The 27002-nt window shown below is 43.8% G+C and overlaps 1 protein-coding gene across 2 annotated transcripts in view; it reads left to right on the top strand.

The window, feature by feature from the left end:
* The window catches only part of LOC138304191 (sulfotransferase 1 family member D1-like), a 368810-nt gene that overhangs the window by 255579 nt on the left and 86229 nt on the right, over positions 1 to 27002 (top strand). For both annotated transcript variants that reach the window (XM_069244042.1, XM_069244041.1), the window contains exons 2-6: positions 7171 to 7319; positions 7960 to 8085; positions 9695 to 9792; positions 11970 to 12096; positions 12777 to 12874. In XM_069244042.1, the coding sequence (XP_069100143.1) occupies positions 7172 to 7319; positions 7960 to 8085; positions 9695 to 9792; positions 11970 to 12096; positions 12777 to 12874 (597 nt within the window). In that variant the 5' untranslated portion in view covers position 7171. The remainder of the gene's footprint in view (positions 1 to 7170; positions 7320 to 7959; positions 8086 to 9694; positions 9793 to 11969; positions 12097 to 12776; positions 12875 to 27002) is intronic.

The raw sequence follows: 27002 nt of genomic DNA, 5'->3' as shown, positions 1-27002 counted from the left end.
CCTCAAACTGAACTTGGATAAGACTGAGATCCTCATCCTCGGCTCCATCCTCTCAGCATGGGACGACTCCTGGTGGCCTGCCACACTAGGAACCACACCAACTCCCACCACCCACACAGGTAACCTCGGCTCCATACTAGATTCATCGCTCACCATTACCCAGCAAGTCAACACCACCTTATTCTCATGTTTCAATACTCTCTGCATGCTTAGCAAGACCTTCAGATGGATCCCCATTGAAACCAGAAGAATGGTCACCCTCGCCCTCGTCAGCAGCGACTGGACAACGGCAACGCACTCTACGCAGGAACAACGGCCAACCTCTAGAGGAAACTTCAGCGTATTCAGAACACCTCTGCACGCCTCATCCTCAACCTCCCACACCATGAACACATCTCAGCCCACCTAAGAGACATTCACTGGCTCCCCGTCAACAAGAGGATCACCTTCAAACTCCTCATCCACGCTCACAAGGTTCTCCACAACACAAGCCCTGCCTACCTCAACGAGTGTCTCAGCTTCCACGTTCCCACCCACCAGCTCTGCTCCACCAACCTCACCCTCAAACTGAGCTCGGATAAGACTGAGATCCTCATCCTCTGCTCCATCCGCTCAGCATGGGATGACTCCTGGTGGCCTGCCACACTAGGAACCACACCAATTCCCACCACCCACACAGGTAACCTCGGCTCCATACTAGATTCATCGCTCACCATTACCCAGCGAGTCAACACCACCTTATTCTCATGTTTCAACACTCTCTGCATGCTTAGCAAGACCTTCAGATGGATCCCCATTGAAACCAGAAGAATTGTCACCCACGCCCTCGTCAGCAGCGACTGGACAACGGCAACGCACTCTACGCAGGAACAACGGCCAACCTCTAGAGGAAACTTCCGCGTATTCAGAACACCTCTGCACGCCTCATCCTCAACCTCCCACACCATAAACACATCTCAGCCCACCTCAGAGACATTCACTGGCTCCCCGTCAACAAGAGGCATCCACACTCACAAGGTTCTCCACAACATAAGCCCTGCCTACCTCAACGAGTGTCTCAGCTTCCACGTTCCCACCCACCAGCTCTGCTCCACCAACCTCACCCTCATCACCCTCCCGTGGATCCATCGTACCACAATCAGCGGCAGATCCTTCTCCCACCTCGCCGCCAAAACCTGGAACTACCTCCCCGTCAACCTATGTCTGACCCAGGACCTCCTGACCTTCAGGAAACAACTCCAGACCTGGCTATTTGAGCAGTAGCAACCCCCCCAACCCCCCAGCACCTTGAGACCCTAACGGGTGAGTAGCGCGCTTAACAAGTGATTGATTGATTTAAATGATAACTTTATCAGTACATTTCAATAAAAGTGGCAGGGAAGTGCATTTGCTACCGTTCTGCACAAATCTTTAAACTCATTAATCACATTTTAACCATTATAAAATAAAAGTCATTTTGATGATAGGAATTAGACTTTAAATTATACTTTAACATCATTTTTATTTCACTAACATGTTCTTTCTTAAGAAAGGCACAATTGTGACCACCAACAAATGAAAACATGAGCACATTTAACATATGTGTCAGTGCAGCTTTCTATGTTAGGCTGTCAAATATGAGACATAAATCGTCACCTTCTGCTGATGTCTGGGTTACTAAAACCATTACATTCCAACACTTCAAAAGGTCGAAAAAGGCCCTGTGTGCCCATGGGATGCCCACCATCAGTAGAACCAAAGGTGTTTAAATTTTGAGATTCCTCCCTTGGATAGATGAGAGAATGCTTCCCAGGCAAAGGGAGTTACTCCATCTCTCAGTGCCCCCACTTGCTGCAATTCCCATTCTGTAGAGGATGGCTGAGCTTACCTTTGAGCCACCCATCAGTCCTGTAAGAATATCAAATCATCACTGGATCTGTACAGTAATGCATCTCAAAGAGTTTCCTCAAGTAGACCCACAGTTTAAGAGTTGTGAGAAGTACCTTCAATCTCACTTGTTTAAAAACTGCTGGGTCCCCAAACCTGAACAGAAAATTATCAGATCTGACATGTATAGCTGCATACAATTGCCCCATGTAGAATTCTCTCTGACTCCTAGCTAGGACCCGAAAGTTCTTGAACTGAAAAGCATAGCAGTATATCTGGAAATCTTGAATGGGGCAAGCCCCCCTGTAGTAACCTCTTTCTAAGCTTTTTCCAGGATATCTTAGCTTCTTTGATGACCAAATGAAACTACTGACCCTCCCTTGCAGTTTCTGAATCTGTTATTTAGAGAAAGTCAGAAGAATAGTGTTAAACATAAAAGTCACTTGGGAAAGGATCAACATCTTAATGATGTTCACCGTCCCATAGTTGCCTAATGGCAAGCTTTCTCGTCTCTCAATAGGGCTTCTGTATCACTGCAGACCTTAGTAAGACTTTTCCCCAGAAGAACATCAAGATTATGTGTTATCAGCACTCTTAAATATCTAATTTGCTTTTTGACCTGGTATGCAACATTCAACTTGCTCATGTCGTAAACTCTGTTTTCTCCCTGTTTATTACATAGTCAAATATTCTCCAAAACTCCATAAAAGGCTGCTCAAGTCTAGGAACGGAATGCTTAGATTAGAAGTATACAGAATTATATCATCTTCATATAGTGCTATTTTGATTGGTAAACCGGGGGCCTCAAAAGGACGCATAGAAAACAGAGTGTTAATTTGCACAAACTGCTCATTAAATAAATCAAAGACTATTGGCAAGAGCAGGTCCCTCTGCCTAATGCCTCTAGAAAGAGGTTGAAGTGAGGTCAACATTAATCAGTCTCTTGGCAATGGACACCTTATATAGGGTTTGTATTACTTTAATAACTAACATTGCTGAGAAACCTAAAGTTCCTTGACACTTCCCTTAGATAGGCCCAATATACCCTATCAAATGCCTCAACAGCATCCACAGTTGCGATCATCAGGGGCATGTTAAGATTCCTCACTGTATCTATGATTCCTCTAAGAAGATTAATCAACATGTGGAGCTACCTCCCTGGGATGAACCCCTTCAGATCCAGGTGAATGATTGCATATGTGATATTCAACAACCTTTTAGCTGAGATTCCTGTAAAGAGTTTATAGTTTGACAATGGAATGGGTTTACAGGAGTCTGCCCTCTTAGGGTCTTTGCCTGGTGTCAAAATCATATTGACTGCTTCTTCATACCAGGAAGGGGGAATCGCTGCATTGTCCAGATAGATTGCAATAAATGAACATTTGCACAGAGGAACCGAATCATTAATCACCTGCTTATAAAACTCTGCAGAAATTCCATCTCAACCAGTTGTTTCCCCATTTTTTAGCCCCTTGACCTGATTTCTTACCTCATCCTCTGTGATTTCAGCTTGAATGGCTACTGTTTGTTCAACTGTGAGGCGCAGACGTTTTTATCCAACAACCATTCTTTAATCTTAAATGGATCTGTGTCAATGTCTTCCCTAAAGACTGCAGTTGGGTTGCACAACATCTCATCTTTTACTTTCTCAGTTGTATTCAAAACTCTTCCTGTACCTGACTCTACAAGGAAATCAATGTAATTCTTACCAAGATCAGCCTTCGTCTTCCAGGCTAACATGGCAATGCTAATTTCCTCTCACTCAAAATGCTGCAGCTTTCTAACTTTCCACTTATCTCACAACCCTCTCTCTAGACAGCTCTTATACTCATTCAAAAGATGTTCTAACTCAGTCCTTAAGGAGAAATGTAGCAGAGGCGATGCTTCAATCTGCATTTCTCTTTCCCTTTGGTCAGTTCTTATGAAAAAAATATTTTCCTGTTCCCGAATTTGAGAATTCTGGACATATGAGGACTTCCTAATACACCCCCTAATATAGGCCTTACAGGCATCCAACATGATGGCACAGATAGCAATGCACTAATGTATAGAAAAAATTGCTTGTCATCACACATCGAGAAGGAGGGCCCTCTCAAGGGTCCACCTCACATGAGGCTTTGTCAGTGGTAGGTTGAAAAAAAGGGAAGCAGCAGAGTTGTCTAAGATTATTGCTGGGACATGTAATACTGACTGAACTAATGGGTATGTTTCCTGTAGTAAAATAATCAAGCTTCTAAATCTCTTAGATAGTCCAATATAATATTTTGCTTTTTTTGGCTCAAACCAGTAATGTTCTATGATATTATCTCTGCTGATGTACCAATTTATAATTAAAGGTATCCCCTCTCTGGTACCTTTCCTAAACTCTAAGGATTGTTAATCTTGTGAATACCCCCCAATCTAGTAAGAAAAGGTGTCATAGGATACTGATCCCAAATGTAAACAGTAGAGAGGCCCTGCTCCTTCATGGTGTAGGTCTGAAAATTCACCAGTGTCTTTGTAGGAGTCTTACGAATAGGATTACGCTTAAAAGGGTCTCTGTGGATTCTTTGAATTTAGCTCTTCAGATTAATGTCTGGTCTGTCCTTTAAAAGACCTTCCCTTAGAATCCTAATAAGGTATCCCTTAAAATCAGACCCCTCAACTCCTTCTGGAATATTTAGGATCCTGAGATTGTTCCTCCTAGACTGAGGTTTCTTCATATGCTCCCTTAATTGTTCATTCTGTCGGAGAGAGAGGAACATGGCAGCAGGCTAACTGGCAGTCGCAATGAAAACCAGGGGTGATTCTGTTGGTAGTTTACTTAGCTTTAATACTTTTTATCAAGCACTTACACAAAGCCTTAGAAAGGTAAGGTGCCCTCCTCCCGTGCCAAGCCTTCACTTTTTTGTCTGGTCGCTCTCAGGCTGGCATTATGCATCAGCTTCAGTGAGACGCAGCCAGGTCCTGTTAGTGGAAGTTAATCTCAGGGGGAATCGGCGTCAGTGTCAGCACCAGAACTTACTTTGGTAGTGAGCTCCACAGTACACAAGGCCACCTGGGAGATACAGATGGCCTAATGAGGACGGCAGCCATAAGGTGGACTACATCCAGCACATTTTGTACCATGCAAATGACAGGCTCTCAGGGGTCACCTCTACATGCCCAGGTACTGACCATCGCTCAGCGTTCTGTGGAAGGGTCTAACGGGGCACATCTAATAAGAATTATTTTAGGTGAGAAGGGTGAAGCACTGCAGGAAGTAGGGGATTATCCCAACAAGCTGTCTTTACCAGACCCCACTCTGGCTGCATGTACGTTTAGTGATACCTACTTCTACATTCTCAACTAAAAACTCATATATATCTCAAGTCTACTAAGCAGAAGGTCCGGGATAAGAGAACGGTTTGGAGCATGAACAGTGGCTTAATAATGTTTACAAATTATGGAAAATAAGAGTAAAAGCTTATTGCAGCAAGCAGCTCAGCCATCTGGTGCACTTGTGACTAAATTCTCCCTAAGGCCAGAGTCAATTCTGTCAATGTGATTGAGGGGGCAGGCTGAGCTATAGTATCGCCCACTGTTCACTTAAACCAATAGGTTTGAGATCCTGGCTATTGCTACCGGTTTGGAGCATAGTGGTACATAACGCTCAGCATCAGCTCTATCCAAGGACTTAAAATACTCCAGTCACACTGAGGCTAAGCAACCATCCGGCTCTACCGAACTTCAGGCCAAAGACAGTTCCTCTGTAGCAGAGCTTCTTTTAGATGTGAAATCTGAGATCAAGCAAAACTTTGAGATGTTAGAGCAAAACCAGAGAGATCCAGGTTGTGTGTTAGGCGCTGGGGCTGGGGGGGGGAGGAGGAACATGACAATCTAGCAGTGTGCACAAAACTCCTGGAGGTGAGGATGGACCAGGCGAGCCAGGGGCCTTCTAAGAAGAATGCACTAGAAAGAGTCAAACTGCCACAGGATGACAATTATTTAAATTAGCTAGACACAGAACTCTCAGAGATCCCACAGATGGTGCTCTTGGTTACAGTTCTCCTTGAGGTATATCTAAGGATCAGCTGACTATGTTCAAACATTTAATTTACATGTTTGGGGGCAGATTTAAGAGCCCCTAGCACCTCCTTGCACCACATTAAGTGTCATTTTCTTAATGATAATGTGGCCTAACGAGGCCAAAATTGCCACACCAGATTTACAAAGTGGCGCAATGCATGCATTTTTGCAAATGCTTTTTTTGCTTTGGCATCGTTTAAAGTTTATTAAATAATTTATCACTTGAAAATATCTATTGCCTATCTGGGAGCAGTAAAGTAAAAATAAAGTATAACAACAGAAAATCCAAGATGGGCCACCTGTGTGTCAGCATGCATGTGCATGCAGTGGTGGCTATCTTGACATGCTTTTTGTTTTTCTTTATGATGGAAAACATTAAAGATGATTACCCATTGGCAACCTTCTTGGACTTGGATGCCATGCAAATGGATAGAAGCGAGCGTGCCGGCAGTAGTGTGCAGCTGCTGGGCCCTCAGAAAACACCTTAAAACATACACTTAAGCAGGATAGGATATGTGGAGAGAAAACTGGGGCCATGGAAGTAAATATGGGCAAAGACGAGAAAGAGTTGTACTTCCATAGTGTACTAAAAGTGAAATAAAATGGGAGACCTGAGAAATACAACAATAGTTCCCTCACATTTCCAGCAATGTTTGCTACAACTTATTCACTCACAAACAATGGTAAAGGAGAAATACACCAGGTGCAGGACAGTGACAAAAATAGGGAGGAAAGCCTTTCGAATAAGCAGCAAGGAACTGGTGGTGTGACTAGTGTGCCGCACAGGGTGCGGACCTAGGTGGGGGGCACTGATCTCATGGGGGGCGCTGTGTTTGGCAATAACAAACTTTCTGTTTAAAACCACCTACTGCAGAGTTCCTTGTGCTTCCAGCCTTCAGGGAGCGATTAAAATATCACGATAACTCTCGTGATTAATGTTCTTGCTAGAGAGAGAGAGAGAGATCGGCGTTTTGCCCAGTGGCAGCTATGACTCGCCATAAAGTAGTGCAGAGGGTTAATATGCCTTCTGCAAAGAATATACTTGTATTCTTTGTGGGGAGCTGAGTGGATTGGTAAACCCACCCTTTACCAGCGTTTTAAAACAAATGAAAGGTATGTTAGGGTTACCAGTCCCAGGATGCAAAGAAAGAAGCTGCTGAGACCATGACTTACTCACACGTGGCATGTTGCTCGAAAATATCGTTGGGTCTATGCATGTATTAATATACATTTCGTGTATGATGTTCCTTCCCTCAGTATGGAGGCCAAAGAACCGGTGCCTCGCCTGCCACTAAAGATGGTCCGTGGCTACCCTCTGATGCAGTACTTTGCAGAAAACTACGCCCAGGTGGAAAAATTCCAGGCCCGGACGGATGACCTGTTGATTTCTACCTACGCCAAGTCTGGTGAGTTTATCTTGTCTTCTTCTTGCTCACTCTAGCCATGGAGCATAAGGAACACCAGATCAGGTCCACCTCCTTCAGGTCCCGCCTCCCTAGTGTACCTCCTCTGATGTCACTTTAGCTTAGTGAGAGAATAACCTTAAATATCAGGCACCCGATTCTTTTTAGCGAGATTCCGTCCTCATATTTAACTTCAATAAACAGGGGTGAGACACATTATGCCAACTGACTTGAGAGTTTCATACCTCTTCTCTTAGGTTAGGGAGAAAATATGAGGCACCTTGGCATGCCCACTCGCTTTCTCACTACCTAATATTTCCAAGTAGGCTATTTCAGTCTAAAATGAGAAAACCACTTAAAGTTGCTTCTTACCGTGCGAAGGAACTTATTCATCTCTTTGAAAGCTTGTACTCTTCTGAGGTCACTCAGGGTTTTCCACTTCTACTTGCCTTGAGGCTTCTCTGAGGTAACTGTACCTCAGGGAAAGGCCTACCCCTTCTTACCATAGCCTTGTGAAACACGCTTACCTCTTCTGGAGTCATCCCAATATAGATTACAAAGTGTTCACTATCCCTTGGGATTTCTTCATGAACATCTATGCCTCCTGTATGGTTTTTACTGCAATTGTGGTGGCTTCTTCCAGGTACCACTTGGATCAGCGAGGTTGTTGAGATGCTGTACTTTGACGGTGACACTGAGAAGTGTGGACGGGACACTATCATTAACCGAGTGCCCTTCATCGATCTCGCCGTCCCTGGGCACGAGACAGGTAAATCATGTTTATTGGGGTTTCAAGAGTCTCAACAGGAGCACTCTTTGGGATTGTGTGACAGCATGTCTTGGACAGTGCTGTGCGCTCTATGCAGGAGATGGTGTAGGGAGGCTACATATGAGAATGATGATTGTGTGGTATGGCGTTGAATTGATGACCGTGAGGAATCAGGTATGCTATGTATATGAGCACATGTTGTTAAGACAACTATTCTCATGATGTTGTGTGACCCATTCGCAATAAAACCATCCCTGCATTCACATGAGCAGGTCACAATAGTGCACCTGCATCAACAGGTCACACACTGAGCTAATGAAAGGGAGCTGGGAACACTTGCCTATACTGCAGGTATTGTGTAGTCTGTGTGTCCTTGTCCTGCACAGAGTGGCTGGTGCTACTCAGACCATGACACTGGCCATAAGATGGACCAAATTCCCACATTGCCACAGCTCTGGTCGTTGTCAGGTCCACACCGGGTGATGCGCTTCTGCCTCAGCCTCAGGCTGATTCCCATGAGGAACAGGGTCAAGACTGATTTGCATATGGCTGGGTCAAAACTGGGGTGGCATGGTGAGCAAAAGAACGATGGATTAAACCCAGATCTGTGACTGGGGGTGAGTGTTTGACAATGTTCAGCATTCCGTCCATCACTTGTTGTTTTTGCTTTGTTGCCCTAACTGGGAAGGGTATGCCCAGACATGGGTCCTGTGCTTCCCATGCCACTGGATTCAAGCTAGCCTGGCTGATGAGGGGTGAAACCCTGAAACCGGTCCTAGGATGCTTGTTTCCGGTCCAGTGAGAACCTGGCTTGGCAGTTCGGGCTGGACTGTTCCCATGAGGAACAGGGTCAAGACTGATTTGCATATGGCTGGGTCCAAACTGGGGTGGCTTGGTGAGCAAAAGAATGATGGATTAAACCCAGATCTGTGACTGGGGGTGAGTGTTTGACAATGTTCAGCATTCCGTCCATCACTTGTTGTTTTTGCTTTGTTGCCCTAAGTGGGAAGGGTATGCCCAGACGTGGGTCCCGTGCTTCCCATGCCACTGGATTAAAGCTAGCCTGGCTGATGAGGGGTGAAACCCCTAAACCGGTCCCAGATTGCTTGTTTCCGCATGGCTGGATCCAAACTGGGGTGGCATGGTGAGCAAAAGAACGATGGATTAAACCCAGATCTATGACTGGGGGTGAGTGTTTGACAATGTTCAGCATTCCTCCATCACTTGTTGTTTTTGCTTTGATCCCCAGGTTGGCCCGTCCTTTGATGATAAAATGCTCTTCTTTTAGGAGGACATGTTGTTGTTACAGACCCTCCCCCGAAGGGCTGTTACTCACCAGCCCTGCACAACACTTGCGAAAAGACCAGGCTAATAAATGGGAATTGAGCGCTCATGCCTTCACCTAAAATGAATGTAATGACTGTCTGTCTCATCCTTTTAAGCAGCGTGACCTTCACCACATAGGATATAATGGTGAAGCTGTGCATGTGTTAAGAAGGTGCTGTAAGAACTCTCACTATGGAGATTTTGAAAAAGAGTTCAAATGGGACTTGGGCCATTTATTCATGTACGCTGTTATTCTGTCCTTTCATCCTCCTACATCGTTCAGGGGTAGAGCTCGCGGCACGGACACCCTCTCCTCGGGTTCTGAAGACTCATCTTCCTGTACAGCTCGTCCCTCAATCATTGTGGAAGAAAAGTTGTAAGGTGAGTGGTTGTTCCTATGTCAGGAACTAGATGTCAGTGCTTCAGGCACAGATGATCCTTTCCTGCGATAGATGGCCTTTTACACCCTTCTTCTAATAAACACCCTAGCTAACTCACTGAGCTGAAATAGTTTCTAGGCACTAACAGTGCAGGACCACAGACTTGCAGGCAGTGAGGAACCAGCGCAGCGTTTCGCAAAGAATGCCCTCCAGGGATCTAAACATTACCCACCTACAAGCTTCATTCTGATCAATGTAAATTGGCTTTATTCACACACGGATCGATACTAGGCAAGGTAGGAACGAAGCTTTCTATAATGCTGTGAGCAGTCAAGTGTCTTAAAGTACTGACAATGTTCCATGTTTCTGTGGCAGCAGCACTAATGTGCTGATTGCAGTCTTTAACATACGTGGATTTTAGGTCTTGCATGACAGTGTACCTGAAGCCGGATCTTTTAACCTACACCAATAAAATCCTACAGTTCTTTGCTTCCTCACAGATACATATATATTCCCATGCTGTCTACTTATAACAATTCACATTGCCAAACAACATTCCTTTAAAAACAGATCTTTGTAAATATTTATGGGTATGGCGCTATCAGGAAAACCCATCCCACCATACCAGTCTAGGAGGCTGATAAGAGATCTGGGGCCAGATGTATGAAAAAGTCAGTGCAAATCGGTAAATTCGTCCGTTTGCGAGTGCAAAACAGTGGTCTGCGATGCTTGAAAGGCATTCGCAGACCACAAATAAGAAATTGCCAAAATTGCGATTTCTTGCGTTGCGAGCTGGAAATTGCGAGTCGCAATTTGTGATTCGCAAATTCCAGGTCGCAAGGTTATGCTGCAAAAAATCACAAATTGCGATTTTTCGCAGAATGGCATTTTGCACATGCAAAATACCATGATATGCAACCAGGTGGTAACCTGGTGCAAAATTTAAAAATGCAGTTAAACTGCATTTTTAAGTTGAACATGTAAAGCACACATGCCCTTTTGGCATGTGTGTACCTTACATGTTGCAAAAAATGATTTTGGGGTGCAGCAGAGGGGGCCTTAGGCCCCCAGCACCCTGGCCTTTTGCATTTCCAAAATTGCGATTTCTGGTTCAGAAATCGCAATTTTGGAAATCCCAAAACTTCGCAGCTATGGGCCAACAGGCCCGTAGCTGCGAATGGGGCCGGTATCGCAATTTGCGATTCGGTAATAGCATTTGCGATTTTTAAGAAATCGCTATTACTGAATTGCAAATGTGATACATGGCACTTTGCGAGTCGGTAATAGCGATGTCTTAAAAATCGCTATTACCGAATCGCAAAGGGCCATGATGATGCATCTGGCCCCTGAGCTCCAAGTGCTGAGGAAGAATACAACTATGGGTGTTATTTAAATTACAGCATGAAAGAAGAATTGCCATACATTGTCTATCTCCTTCTCTGCCTCATTTGTGATTCCACCACCTACGATGTATTTGGACATTAGGCGTCCTTTCGAAGAACCTCAATAGGCTCTGACTTGGGTATCCTGCTGCAGGCAGCCTCTCTGCCATAGGCCCGCCACCTCAAGAACTTTGGAAGGCCAATCTTTTGTGAGACATGAGGTGGTCAAGCACTGGAACACAAAACAATGTCCCACACCTCCAGTGAGAAAACTGTTTAGCAGAAACCTCTGAGATTCCACCTCCCCACACACACACGATTTGTGGGTTGGTTTCTTCAAAACAAAAATAATACTAACTGGCTGCCATCACCTGTTAATGGGCTGGCACTGTCAGGCACTGAGCATCTGTACTCCTTTAATTTGAAAGTGAGAGAACCAGCAGTTTTTAGCAATACTTTTATTGATTGAGCACCAGCATTTTTTATTAGAAAACAGATCCTCTGAGATAGTACCTGTACTTTTATATTTCCACTTCTATCACTGCTTCCCCCGCACTAGGAGTCCAGTCAAAGGCCCACACACGAGTTTTCACACCTCTTAAAACCTGGAAGATTATACAGTCTGCCTACCGATTTGCCTGGCACAGGAATGTTCAGGAAACTTGCTTGTGTAACAAGGACAGTCAACAGTGAGGCAAAACAGAGGAGATATGTTTGTGTCCTGAGATGAAGAGTCTGATATGGTGACAAGACAGGGAGCTCCTGATCATTCTTTGCATCTTTTTCCCTCTTTCAGATAATCTACGTGGCACGCAACCCCAAGGACGTGGCTGTATCGTTCTATAAATTCCACTTAATCTCCAGGATTCACCCAGATCCTGGAACTTGGCCAGAGTTCCTGGAGAACTTCATGGCTGGCAATGGTAGGGCAAGTGTTGCTTCCGCGGTCTGTATGAGAATCTGCCAGACGAAGCTCTGAGAAATGATGGGAAACGATTTCTAGGGGGAGTGAGGCAGGGTTGATTTCTGTGAAGGGCTATAGCATGGAGGACACTCACTTTTTTAAATTAAAGTGTATTTTTTACATAGACAACTGAACTGCAGCTGGCTACCCTTGAGGTTTCCTGCCAAATGTTGTTCATAAAATCTCCAGCTCATCCGTTCAACAATCCAGAACATGGAACACAGTGAAGCAATGAAATACGTCAAGGTGTAATCACAGACCTAGCTTGATTATAAACAATACTCATCTAACAAATATCAATAACAACATTAACACAAACACCATACTACATCATACTTCAAAGGCATCTGCCTTGAGCCAGAGGAAGGAGGCAGAGATGCTTTTTCATGATCCCTAGATGGTCCCTGTATACAGAGCTCTGAGGTAGAACACATCTCCCATGGTAGCATTTAGGAGATATGTTGGAGGGCTGCTGTCTCTCTATGAATTCGTTGTTGTTTTCCTGCATCATTCTCTTTCCTCATTCCCTTCTCTCCCACCCTCCTTGTTTGTGTTCTCTGACCCTCCTTATTTTCTCCTGATCTCTCTTGCTCTTCTTTCTAGTTTTCTTCCACTTCTAATCCCTCATTGCTCTTCCAGTCAGCTATGGTTCCTGGTACAGCCACGTGAAGGACTGGTGGGAGAAGGCACAGACATATCCAAATCTCCTGTACATGTTCTACGAGGACATGCTGGAGGTAAGACTATATTACTCGATGTTCATCAACCATACAGCGTTTTTTATTTTTTTATTTTAGAGAGACCAGTTTGCACTTTGAGAGGTTCCTGAATACTCTGCATGAATGAGCCTGCAGGCACTTCAGAAGGGGCGTAGCTTGGTCAGTATGATTGGGGTGTGTGAACTTCAGATTTCCCAACAATCATGCAGCGACATCTTCTTAAAACACATTATGTGAGAAGAAGACATAAGGGGGGCTTAAGGGATAAAGGAAAGAGGGAGGAGTGTGGATTGTTGGGGTACTTAAAGCACAACATTGTTCTATCTAATTAACATTTTTTAAGTATATCAAAACATAGACTAGAGCGAGAGTGTGTGTGTATGTTTGGTCAATGTAGGCATGTACAAATCGGAGGTGAAAACCGACAGACACTTCAAATTATCCGACTGAGAGCACTTGTACCCAAATATTTTCTATAGAATACATTGTTTGGGGTGTGTAACACCCCAAACACTCCCTTGAAGCTATGTCCCTGCACTGCGGCGATTGTGGTCCTCAACCAGAGTTCTATCCTTAGTTGGGGGTTCGCCCACCCCTCAGATGTATAATCTCTAATTGTTAGTAGAATCTGGGAACTCTCAGTCGGTTATGGCAATGTCTGTAGCTGGTTGTTTTTGAGTCTTTCAACTGTTGCTTTTCAAAAAACCCTCCTAACCTTCTGACACACCACAGGGCCGGTGTACTTAAAAGGGTAATTAGAAGGCATTAAAGCCTTGTACATCTGCTTAAAGAAACTTTTCACGTTTTAAAACTGTGCTTCTCAATACGTGTAGTTTGAACTTGTTTGTTATGGATCTGCAACTTGGAAGTTCACAAAGTGCTGTGCTGAAATACCTCTGCTGCGATGGAGAGAAACTGACCTGGAGAAATCAAATGACCTTCTGATCAAGTCGTAGTTCTCATATATTTATGAGAGGGAAAAGGCGACATTGGAAAAGCAGAGCAAAGAGAAACAACAGCCCTCCTTGTATTGCTATGATTTGTAGAGCGAAGTATGAAATATGCTTAAAGCCTGTAATGTCGGCACCTCCCGACATTAGTTTTAGGACGAAATAAATACTCCGCGCACACACAGCTGTGTAGTTATTCACGGAGATTTTGTCCGGGTCCGGTGCAGCGGCGTGTAATTTTACGGACGCGACCCTCTGGAACGCTCCGAAACCGCCAGCCTCCCTTTCCGCGGGCAACGCCCTTCATTTTTATATCAGTCCTGACGAAATCAGGGCAAAACCAAAAGTATTGCAGCATAAAGTGCAGGGGGAAAAACACACGGGGCACAGGAAAACCTCCACTCTGTTCACCCTAACTGATGGTAGTGTCCCAGTAACAGTTTGGTCACAGGTACGCGACACTACATTCCTCCAAAAAATCAAACAAAGAAACAATATGTGTACATATACACAAGTCACACATCAACAAGATGGTCTCGCAGCTTTGTAGAAGGAATCGGGTTGCTGCGCAAATTGTACTTGGTAGCATTAGACCTTAGTCTGCTCTTTGTCTTGACCATGCCTTGGTGTCCATGGTGGGCTAGCTGCACCACCCTGGCAGTGAGAGACAATGGCACGACCACCTGCATCCTTGTGGCAGACAACCATCCAGATCTATGGTAAGTTAATCTCTAATATTATACACACTTCCAAGATTACGCTGGGAATCAGCACCGAGAAATGTCAGTTGTCTCTTCACCACATACCATTGGTTGGTTCTGATTGCAGAAAGTGCTTTTTGAAAACACTCATCATTAGCAGTAGCTTCGACTATCTCACTGATTGAGATAGGCAATGGTCTCGATCGTTCTGATATGTACTTGACATATTCCTCCGTCTCCTGGGCCTCATGCACTTCTTCATCTGAAGCTGCTCGTGGGTGTCTAGATAGATAATCCGCTGGATTTTCAGAACCTGTGCGATACTCCAACCGACACCGGTAGTCCTGTAATTGGAGCATCCACTTTTCTATCCTTGGAGGAGGTTTTGATGCCGTACCATTGAACAAAGGCAACAGAGGCTCGTGATCAGTTGTTACCACGAGAGGACGCCCATAGACATACGTACAGTAATGGTATACATATTTTGCTTTTCTTCTTTCCTAAAAAAACATTTTAAATGAATATTCAAAGGCATCTTGCTCTATGGTTGCAAAATGGCCTACTGAAACTGGTGGCATGTGTCCTACTTTCCAATGCAAGGCATAACGTTTATAGTTAAGACGTTCAAATGTACTTATTTTTTGCCTTGAAATATGCAAATCTTGGTGATCATCCTGATTTTGGCATGTGACCAAAATTGTAAGATTTACAGCGGTGAGGCTATGCCTGGTGCTCTAAGTGCAGTGGCACTGGTAATTAGAGTTGGGAGTGGCCTACTGCATCTCAATTATGGTTGCTAGCTACTAACCAAACTAGGGGAGAGGGCCTATTTTCTTTGTTAGTATTAGGGCCCTATGCCACCTTTGCGGTGCCACAGGTGATTGATGGCAAATTCAGTACTCCCTGTAACTCAAACTGCATAGTGGAAAAAAATCTACATAAGAACTTGCTCCATAGTATGCTAATTACAGCTTTCCCAATTCAATATTATTTCCCCAATCAACAAATGGCGTTTGTCTGTAATCACATATGTCCTTGCATGTGTGCAGAACATTCAAAATAAATTTCCTTGAGACAGTTAATAACAAGTGTAATCACTACTGCACTGATTCGTATTCGTGTATTCAACATCAAAAGGATATAAAGCTGAGCTGGCCCCTCTGGGATTTGAAGCTTTGGATCTGCAGGCAAGGCATGTTTATGAAGCAGAAACTTTAACTCCCTGAATTATCTTACCAGAAAGAGGGACTTAATACAACACTGCACTCAAATACATTCAGTAAAACTCAATTGTAAGAGGGCAATGAGTACCTTAGGATCAGATTCCAGTCCACACTGTGTAGGAAAGTATCAACTTTCTTGGCATGTTACCCCCAATTTCTGCCTGTTTGTCAGTGTGTTTTTACTGTCTCACTGGGATCCTGGTAGTCAGGACCCCAGTGGTCATAGTTTGTGGCCTATATGTGTTGTCAGTATGCTTTCCTGTGTCACTGGAGTTCTGCTAACCAGAACTCCAGTGCTTATGCTCTCTCTGTTTACAAATTTGTCACTATAGTCTAGTGACTTCATACTCCAATTAAGATTGGCAGACTGGACGCCCCCTTGTAAGTCCCTAGTATATGGTACCTAGGTACCCAGGGCATTGGGGTTCCAGGAGATCCTTATGGGCTGCAACATTTCTTTTGGCACCAATAAGGAGCTCATACAAACACTCCTTCAGGACTGCCACTGACCCTGAGTGAAATAGTGCACACCTTATTTCACAGCCACTTTCACTGCACCAGGTAAACTTAGAAGTCACCTATATGTCTAACCTTCAGTTACTGAAGGCTAGGTGAAAAATTACTGTGTGTGAGGGCACCCTTGCACTATCGAAGGTGCCCCCACATTGTCCAGGACCAATTTTCTGGATTTCATGAGTGCGGGTACACCAGTATAAGCGTGCACTACATATATGTCAATACATATATGTAGATACACAATGGTAACTCTGAATATGGCCATGTGAGGTGTCTAAGATTGAGAAATTGAACCCCCAATCCAATTCTGGTATTGGGTGGCCAATTCCATGCACCCTGGGGGCATCACCATGGACCCCCAGTACTGCCAAACCAGCTCTCTGAGGTTTCCACTGCATCCTCATCTGCTGCCACCTCACAGACAGGTTTCTGCTCTCCTGGGGGTTAAGCAGCTCAACCCCAGAAAGGCAGAACAATGCATTTCCTTTTAGAGAGGGGTGTTACACCCCCTCCCATTGGAAATAGGTGTTACAGGCATGGGAGGGGAATCCTCCCAGAGCCTCTGAAAATGCTTTGAGGGGCACAAATGGTCCCCTCCTTGCATAACCCAGTCTACACCGGTTCAGGGACCCCCAGTCCCTGCTCTGGCGCGTAACTGGACAAAGGAAAGGGGAATGACCACTCCTCTGTCCATCACCACCCCAGGGGTGGTGCCCAGAGCTCCTCCAGAGTGTCCCTGGCATTAGCCATCGTGGATTCCAAGGTGTTGGGACCATCTGGGAGCATCTGAGTGTCCAGTGCCAGCAGGTGATGTCAGAGACCCCTCCTGATAGGAGCATACCTGGTTAGGTAGACAATCCCCCTGTCAGGGCTATTTAGGGTCTCTCCTCTGGGTGTTTCTTCAGATTTGGTTTGCAGGACTCCGCTACATCCTCAGCTTCAGCTTATGACCATTGGATCAACCACAGATTGCTCCAGGAACTCTGTAACTGCAACAAAGTATCCAAGAAGGCCACTGTGACCCTGCAACTTCAATTCCAGCCATCAACTGCAACAGTTTTCAGATTGTTCATGCTCTGAGGACTGCCTGTCTTAATTCTGCAACAGAAGGACCGAAGAAATCTCCTGTGGAGTGACGGAGTCACTTCCCTGCTTCAGCAGGAAGCTCTCTGCAAGACAATTGGTACTCTGGGACTCCTCTCCTGCCAACGGGCATGATCCGTGTAACACAGGTGGTGGACCGAAGTGATCCAGCTGTCCAAATTTGGTGGAGGTAAGAGCTTGCCTTCCCGTGCCAGACAGTACTCCTGTGCACCATGTGTTCTGCAGCTCCTTGGGCTTCTGTGCACTTCTTCCAAAAGTCCTTTGTGCACAGTGTAGCCCAGGTGTCCAGCACTCTATCCTGTGCCGCTCAGCTCCCTAAGTTGTTCTCCGGCGGCGTAGGATCCCTTTGTGCAGTGTTGCGACTACCCCATTCTCCAACTCCTTTGTTCCCATGCTATGGGACTCCCGTGGGTGCTGCCTGGTCTTCTGATGGCTCTATAAAGTGCTGAGAGCCCCCTCTGTCTCCTCAGTATGAGTTGAGGCACCCAGGTCCCTCCTGGGCCCAGGTAGCACCTTTTCAAGCCAACTGTGACATTTGCGTGAGCCAAGGCTTGTTGGCAGAATCAAACAACGAAAACCAGCCTGCATCCAACAACTCAACATGGGACATCTCCTGCACCAAGCAGGAACCCTCAGTTATCTTTTTTGGTGTATTTCTGCTCTTTTCTTCCAATTGGAGGATCCAGTTTTGCACCTTCATCCGGGTTAGCAGGGGCTCCTGTTCTTCCCGTACTCTTCATCGACTTCTGGGCTTGGGCTCCTCTCTCCACAGGTCTTTAGGTCCAGGAATCCATCGTTGGTGTCTTGCAGTCTTGCTTGGTTTTCGCTTAACCCTTTACCACGACTCCTAGTGATCTGAGGAAACTTGCTGTACTCTACTCTTTTTTTCCTGGGCACTGGGGTGAGGTATTTTACTTACCTTTGGTGTTTTCTTACACTCACAGAGCCCCTCTACACACTACACTTGCCTAGAGGGGAAACCGACATCTGCATTCCACTATTTTAGTATATGGTTTGTTTTGCCCGTAGGACCATTGCAATCTATTGTGTTTTTCACTGTTTGCCGTACTCTATGACTGCTTACTTACTTGATTTTGGTTACTGCTTTATATATTATGTATAATACTTACCTCCAGAAGGAGTATTGCCTCTATGATAGTTTTGGCCTTGTGTCAATAAAATAAAGTACCTTTATTTTTGGTAACATTGAGTATTGTCTTTTATTGTGTATAAGTGCTACCTGACTATAGTGGTATTCCAAGAGCTTTGCATGTCTCCTAGTTCAGCCTTGGATGCTCTCCTACAGCTACCCCTAGACAGCCTAAGCTACTAGACACTGCCTACATTTCACTAAGGTGGATCACTGGACCTGGTATAAGGTGTAAGTACCTCAATGAGAAAGAGAGAGCAGGAGAGCGCCAAATCTCTAGAGATATGGCCCTCTCCTCACCCTCTCCTACACCAGCGCAGAACTTTGCTGCTGAGCCCCACACACACTCCGTTGTGCCTGAGTCTAGCATAGGTTTTGCACTGGAACTGTTCCTTCCAGTACAAAATACTATGCCTAGGCAACTTTCCAAATGTTTCTTACTGTACAGATCTGCATGCATGCAAAGTCGGAAAAGAAAGGAGAAATGAAAACATTTCTCTTTTTGCGTCTGGTTTCAAGTGGCATTAATGTTGACACAAAACACTGTCTCAAATTGTTGGTAGATAGGATCTTGTGTCAAAAAGCATGGATGGTGACATGAGAACCCCCATGTACCACTGATTTAACAAACCCTTGACACTTTGTCTGGTTTACATTACTTTTAGGCAATTTCCTGTAAAAAACATGTTTTGAGCAGAAAAGTAAATAACAAAAAAAACATTTTGTGCTGGTTTGCATCACTTTTGCGACACAAACACATCGCAAAATCTCGGCCCTTGAGCCAGACCAGACTGCCCTTTTGAGCAATCTCTGGATATCCTGGAGATTGTTTGAGTGCAGATAGAAGTAGAGGCATTGACTGACTCTTCAGTTCTCATTTTTCACCTGGTAGAATGAGCCCTTCATTCACCTATACTGTGCTTTCTGTTTCTACGCATGAATGGCACCAAGAGTAGTCACATTGGCTTCTCCACCAAGACCCTCCTTCAAATCCCTGTCCTCCAATATAAGGTTTCCAACTGACTGCATGTCATTAAGGGCACCATATTGATGGACGTCGATTCACCAAAATGCCAGCGGTGGAAGTGACTTTGAAATCTGTTTCCTGCCCCCATTGTGGCATCAAAGTGCAATCCTTGTTCTTCCCTGAGCCCCTCCCCTCACTACAGCCGGCACCAAATATACAGAGTTCCTATTATTCTGTTTACATTCTCTTCCTGTTTTCATGATCCCTGATCCCAGGGGTAGCATGGGCAGTGCCAGAAGTACCAGTAGCCAAGCTAAGGGTACAAGCTGCTACACCTGGGTGATAGCACATCAGAGCCTTGTAAACTTACAAGGAGACATCCCTAGGTCGAAGAACCTTTGGACCACGTTCGGGCACTTCCGAGGACCAGATGTCTTTTTGGCATCACAGATCAATGAATCACTAACCCAATCAATAATCACAGTAACTAATCATCAAGCTAATCAATTATGTTTAATAAGCATCAATAAGTTAAACACACCATGACCTTTCAATCATGAATAACCACACCAATTTAATTAAGTGTAAAGATATTTATTTTCCTATTGGTTACAATCTAATGTCATTTCTGTTAATCTCATTAGCAGTCAATTTCATTAGAAACTCAACTAATTAGCAATTAGATCTCGTTAATCAGTGCATTGAGAATATTCATTCAGTATGTAGGCACATCATTAATATGAAGCAAACTCAGCAAAGATTTGTTAATATACGATTCAACAAAGCAAGAACTCAGTTATTTCTCTATTTGCGTCAGATTATTTGTGAACACCTTAACTAACCTCAAATTAGCGTCAGCATGTTGGGCTTCATGCAAAACAATTTAGTAAACACAAATTTAGAAAACCATCTAACTATGGACTCTAACAAAATAGCAGTTGGTACCTAGAAAGAAAAGGCAAACAGACAATTGCAATTTTGCATCTGATAGTTACCAGTCCAACAGATCAGTAAACAGCGTCAGTAATCGTCCTCAGCACATCAGTCAATTCATCATCAGCAGAGATTGGATGGGGTAAAGTCTCAATATAGCTAAGGAATAGGACCTTCCCTCATATGGAGGAGAAGTAAATATCAGGTAAGAAACAGGTAGAGGATGGTTTAGAGTATCAGGACGAACAAACGGCAAAGTCTCAAAAGAATGGCCCCCTTACTCAAAACTAACCCTTAAATCAAAACTGTCTAATCTGTCTTTAATTTCTCATTGGGTAATGATTGGTGCATCGTTATCTCTGTCCGATAATTCTCCACGCACTTCACCAGAATTTTCCACAAACCACAGTTCTGATGTCACTGATTGGTTCATGTTATTGACGTCTTCATCAGTTAGAATGTCAGTAAGAAAAGTTACACTTTACGCTCCAGTCAGTGGTTCCACTGTTTTCCCTTACTCCAGGCAGCCTAGCACCTGTTGAGAATTACACAGTTGCATTCGGCAAGAATGTCTCCTTGAGCAAGTCAGTTCTCCAGAGAAAGAATTTACTAGGGCTACACACATCTAACTTCTGGAAAAGTACAGGTTTGTGTCCTTCAGGAAAACAGCACACTGCATGTTAGAAAAATACAGTTTAATATGAGACCAAGCAGCTAGGCCGAGACCCTCGCTAAGCTAAGGACAAATGATTTAATAAGCAAACTGCTAATAAATGACTTTAATTATGATATGCTTATACAAATTCAAAACATTAGTACATAATTAGTTAATCGTTAATAAGATTAATTAGTCTTCTTATACATTGATAGCCATTCCCCGTGGGCACATTTCAAACGCTTACATTATTTTCTATGTTAACACATTTTCTATGCAGCTTCATCACACAATATATTTCAAGCTTTTCATGTTAATATTGCTTTTAAAAAACACACTCCAACAATCCCTCCACTGATGACTCATGTCATCACACAAACCTTCTCCCAGAAATTTTACATATTAAAATGCTTTCAACTCAATCTCTTCCCTTATTGGCTTCCCCTTTGATTTTGCCCTATACAATTTTTCCCTTTGTTTTTCTTCCCTCCTCTTAATATTTTTCACCATTTTCTATTTTATTCTTTTACTAATTTTACATGCCATCCACAATCCAAATAAGCAAGCTATAACAATCAATATTTCCTATATTATTTTAGACAATATCCAATGCAAAATGTTACTAAGCCAATTTCCCACTAAAGCAAATCCCTTTCCAACCTTTTCCCAAACTTCTGCTTCTTTCAATTCCTTCAAATCCGTGCTATCCTTAGTCAAGTTAGTAAGCATACTTCTAATCTCATTACTATTATCTGGTGTATAGGTACAACAATGACGCTCATTGAGCATCTCACAAACTCAGCAATTTTTCGCTAAAAGAATGTCTAAGGCAAGCCTGTTTTGAAGAGTCATAGCCCTCTCCACAGCAAGTTCAGTATCCATCAGGAGTATAGCCCCTGAAGAGTTTGTCAGCATGTTATCCACAATAGTAGACAACTTTCGAATCTTTATAGAGTTTAAGATAACTCCCACTGAGGGAATTATCACCCCAAATATGTCTCCTACTACACCAGCAGATGTTTCTCTCTTCTGTCTAGTACAATGTAAATCAGACAATTTCAGAAACCTTTTCAAATCGTCAAGTTGATATATCTTTGGGAAAACTGTCCCCAAATAACATGTCCCATACCATCCCTTTGGAAGACGGTAATAAGCATTAAGTCCACACATATAATAGATCCCTGGGATCGCAGGATCCTGTCCATTTCACATAAACGTCCATTTACTCCGAAACAAAAACACATGCTTACATTCACCCGCTTCCACAAACACATTATCATAATATGATTTCTGCCTAGATATGCAAAGCTTCCCTATGTGTAATGCATCTAAAGCTAGCTTCCCTTGTTCTATAATTGCACCATACCCTTCACTACTAGCAAAAGCCCACTGCTGCAATCCTTTTTCTAATTTGCCCTTTAATGCCCTTCTTCTATCTTCCGTGTGATCTAAAAAGCTTTTCTCTACAGGTGTAAGCAAGCATGTCAAGTTATTGCGGTGTGCATAAGATGTACTAATCGTCAATGTCGACTCAAAGAAGCCTTTAACTAACTTTATACTATAGTATCTAGCTACCTCACTCAAATCCTCTATTATATGCACAAAATAAAACACAAGATCATAATTTGAGTAAAAGTATTGAATCTCTTCCTGGTTATAGAATCTTGTTAGCATCAGACTACAACTTATCCCATATGTTAGTGGCAGACTGTGATAGGTAACCCCCTCTTGTACTGAAACAGGAATCTGGGTACACACAAAACAATCTTTCACATCCATTGTGTCAACATACTCACTCAGCAAGCGATAGAAAACATTAGTGGAGAGTTCCCCTTTTGCGTTAGTTCCCTCATGCAAATATTTTGCATCCTGCTCAAACCTCTCCCAAGCTGTTAGTGCAGTGGTAGTTTCAGGAATTGTAGCATTGTTAGTCCCACTCTTATCCATTAATGTCATACCCACAACCATAATGAATATCACACACACACAACACCTAACCCAACGCCCAAATATTTACAACGCCTACGCCCCCCATTATCCTCTCTAGTGTTAGCCATGATCTATAAATAATCAGAAAGTGAAGGATGGTTAATTCAAACAACAACAGAGGATGGTTAAAAATGTTCTTCTCTCTCTTTTTTTTCTTTTTTTTTCTTGCAGTAAAAGTCAAACAAGCAAAAGTTTTCCTTCAGCAACTATATACAGCTTGCATTTGCACTCCCAGGATCCTTGTCAATTCAGGTTAGCAGCTTGTCACAATCGGTTTATCAAAAGTCAATTCAAGTTTTCAAAGTCTCATCCGGTAAATTCTCAGGCTCTTTTCTATTTTTTTTTCTCAACTTTAATTGATTTTTATACCAATTCAGTCTCCGTCAGTCAGACTCAGGTGCCAAAGTATTGACCTGGAATTTCTCGATCAAAGCAAAACATCAAGAACACTTGTTGCCACTCAGCTGTCGTTGCATACGCCCATTCAGGACCTGCGTATCTTCTGTTTGCTACTCTCTTTCTTTTCAACTTGCGATCACCTTGCAACTGTCCTTCCCTTAGATCTTCTCTCCTTGTTGTATCAACCTCTTCCTCTATTGCATCTTCGACAACCACTTCTCCCCTTTTTACTTGCAATTCTGGCCACTTATCTCCCTTCAGTGTCTCTCTTGTTTTCGATCTTTCTTGTGGCAACCCTTCGTCCTCCTCCGGCTCTTTGGTGTTTTCTCTTGATGGACCTGAAATTTGCTCAGGAGGGGTTTGGACCCTTTGACTCCTTTCCACCTCAACTCCTTCGCCTTCTGGGTCTGTCAAATGCTCTAGCTCATTCCCACAATCGTCTCCTTTTGGCAGAACCTCCCTCTGATTAGGCTCTCCTGTTGCCTCAGTTGAGATAGGCTTACCGTCACCCCTCTGGATCGCTTCTCCCTCGTCTCTTACTGGAGTGACCAAGCCGTCCTCAATGGGCTCTCCTTCTGTCTCAGTTCCCCTTCGATCACTCTCCGGCCCAGAGACTTCCTTCTCTGTTGTTGGTACTTTCAATAACTCAACTTCCTCATCAGTTGGACACGTCACCTTTTTCGTATGACTGGTATGGATCCAGTTTGGAATGCCCACACACTTCACAGCAGTAGTAGTTGTTAGTATCACTTGGTATGGCCCCTTCCAACATGGCTCCAAACACGTCTTCCGTACGTGTTTTTTTATGACAACCCAGTCCCCAGCTCTCCGGCTATGTCCTGGATCATTTATCAGTGGCAGGGTGGTAGCTTCCACCTGGTGAGAAAAAGAGCGGACCACATCAGCCAGACCCTTGAAGTAGTCCAACACCATATCATCAGTGATAGTCACAAGAGCATTCGCAGGCATTGCGGGCAGTCTCTTAGCTCGGCCAATGAGAATCTCATGAGGAGACAGTCCTGTTTTCTTGTTAGGTGTATTTCTCATTGACATTAACACCAAAGGTAATGCATCAAGCCATTTCAAATTCGTGGCTGCACACATTTTTGCCATTCTCGACTTCAGGGTACCATTCATCTGTTCCACTAGTCCTGATGCTTCAGGGCGGTAACTACAATGCAACTTATGTTCAATGCTGCGCACAATAGCTTAAGACTTCCCCTATCTGATTCCAAAGAGATCTGAAACCCGAAACGTGTTATCAACTCCCTAAGCAACAGATTCGCTACTGTGAGGCTGTCATTCCTGCGTGTAGGGTACGCTTCAATCCAATGACTAAAGATACAAACAATCACCAACACATATCTCAAACCTCCACACACAGGCATCTCAATGAAGTCCAATTGCATCCTGCTAAATGGACCTCCTGCTCTCCCAATGCGACTCAAATTCACCACTGTCCCTTTCCCCACATTCATCTGTTGACAGATGATACACCTGTGGCAAATCACTTCAGCAGCTTGTCTGAACTTCGGGTTAAACCAGTCAATTTTGAACAACCTAATCATGGCATCCCTCCCAATATGTGCCTGACCATGGTAAAACCTTGCAATTTGTGACAAAAGACTGTTCGGCAGGACCATTTTCCCTTCATCTGAGACCCACAAGTCATCTGGTCTTTGTTCACATTGCATCCTAATCCAAGTTCACTTCTCATCTTTGCTGGCCCGTCCCTGCAACAATCTCAATTCTTCCAACGTGTCAATCACCCTTAAGACGTAACCTGTGCATGTCTCATTTTCTGTTTCAGGTAACAATTCCTACTGATCTTTAAACGATATACAGTTCAATGCACAAAACCTTGCGACTTGATCCACATATCCATTTCCCATTGAAAAAAAGTCTTGTGACTTCAAGTGAGCACTGCATTTCACCACAGCAATTTCATGAGGTAACTAAATCGCGTGCAACAACTCCTTAATTCTCCTACCATTTTTCAATGGCAAACCAGAAGAGGTCAAGAAACCCCTCTGTGACCATAGTTGGCCAAAATCATGGACAATTCCGAATCCGTATCTGCTATCAGAATAGATAGTCACTCTCGACTGGGCAGTGGCATGGCAAGCTCTAGTAAGAGCCACCAATTCAGCTACGTAAGCAGAATATACTCCTTGAAGCCAAGACGCTTCCAGGAGGCCAGAGATTGTACATACAGCATATTCGGCTCTCAGCACTCCTACTGAGTCTCTCAGACATGAGCCATCAACAAAGATAATTTGGTCACTTTCTTCCCATTAGGTGTCTTTAATATCAGGCCTCGGTTTGGTGCACATTTCCGTTACCTCAAGACAATCATGTTCCACATCTTCGACATTTTCAACCTCTGTGTTTTCATTTGGAAGCAAAGTTGCTGGGTTCAACACTGTACATCTTTTCAACGTTACATTTGGAGACCCCAATGTAATCGTTTCATATTTTGTCAACCTTGCATTTGTCAAGTGCTGCGTCTTAGTACGAGTCAACAGGATTTCAACTGAGTGAGGGATCATGACTGTTAGGGGATGTTCCATCACTATGCCTTCACACTGTGTGAGGCTTTGTCCAACTGCTGCTACTGCACGCAGACAACCCGGTAAGGCTGCTGCAACTGGGTCCAAAGTAGCTGAAAAATATGCTACTGGTCGGTTAACACCTCCATGGACCTGTGTCAGGACAGACAAAGAACAAGCATCACGTTCATGACAAAAAAGAACAAAAGGCTTCGTGTAGTCAGGCATACCTAAAGCTGGAGCCCTACACATGCTCTCCCTTAACTCAGTAAACGTTTTCATTTCCTTCTCTTTCAACACTATGACGTATGGCCCTTCTTTGACTGTCAGTCTCACCAATGGAGATGACTAAGAAATTCGGGATCCACTGACGACAGTACCCCACCATTCCTAGAAACATTCTAACATCTCTCTGTGTTGTTGGGGGATTCATCTGTAACAGTGCAGTTACTCTTTCCCTGGATAATTTCCTCGACCCTTTCTCAGTTTGATGACCCAAGCACTTCACCTCTTTCTGGCAATATTGAAATTTCTTGGGGGACACCTTGTGTCCGTTCTTTCCCAGGTGATTCAGTAAGGCAATTGAATCATACTTGCACTCGTCCCTTGTTTTAGAAGCGATCAACAGATCATCAATGTACTGCACTAGAAAAAGGCAATTCCAATAACTCCAAATCCTTTTTCAGTATTTGGTTGAATATGGAAGGTGATTCCGAAAACCCTTGAGGAATTCGACACCAAATGTAAACCTTGTCCAGGAATTTAAAACTGAAGAGAAATTGGCTATCCTCATGAAGAGGCACAGAAAAGAACACTTGGGACAAATCAATTACTGTGAACCATTCTGCATCACATGGAATCTGAAACATAATCACAGCTGAATTTGGCACCACTGGGCAGCATTTCACCACTATGTCATTGATCATTCTCAAATCTTGGACAATTCGAACCATCCCACAGGGCTTTCTCAGTCCCATTATTGGTGAATTACATGGACTGCTCATCACTTC

This window comes from Pleurodeles waltl, chromosome 7, assembly GCF_031143425.1.
Source record: "Pleurodeles waltl isolate 20211129_DDA chromosome 7, aPleWal1.hap1.20221129, whole genome shotgun sequence".
Taxonomy (NCBI): domain Eukaryota; kingdom Metazoa; phylum Chordata; class Amphibia; order Caudata; family Salamandridae; genus Pleurodeles; species Pleurodeles waltl.
This window is presented reverse-complemented; position numbering and strand designations above follow the sequence as displayed.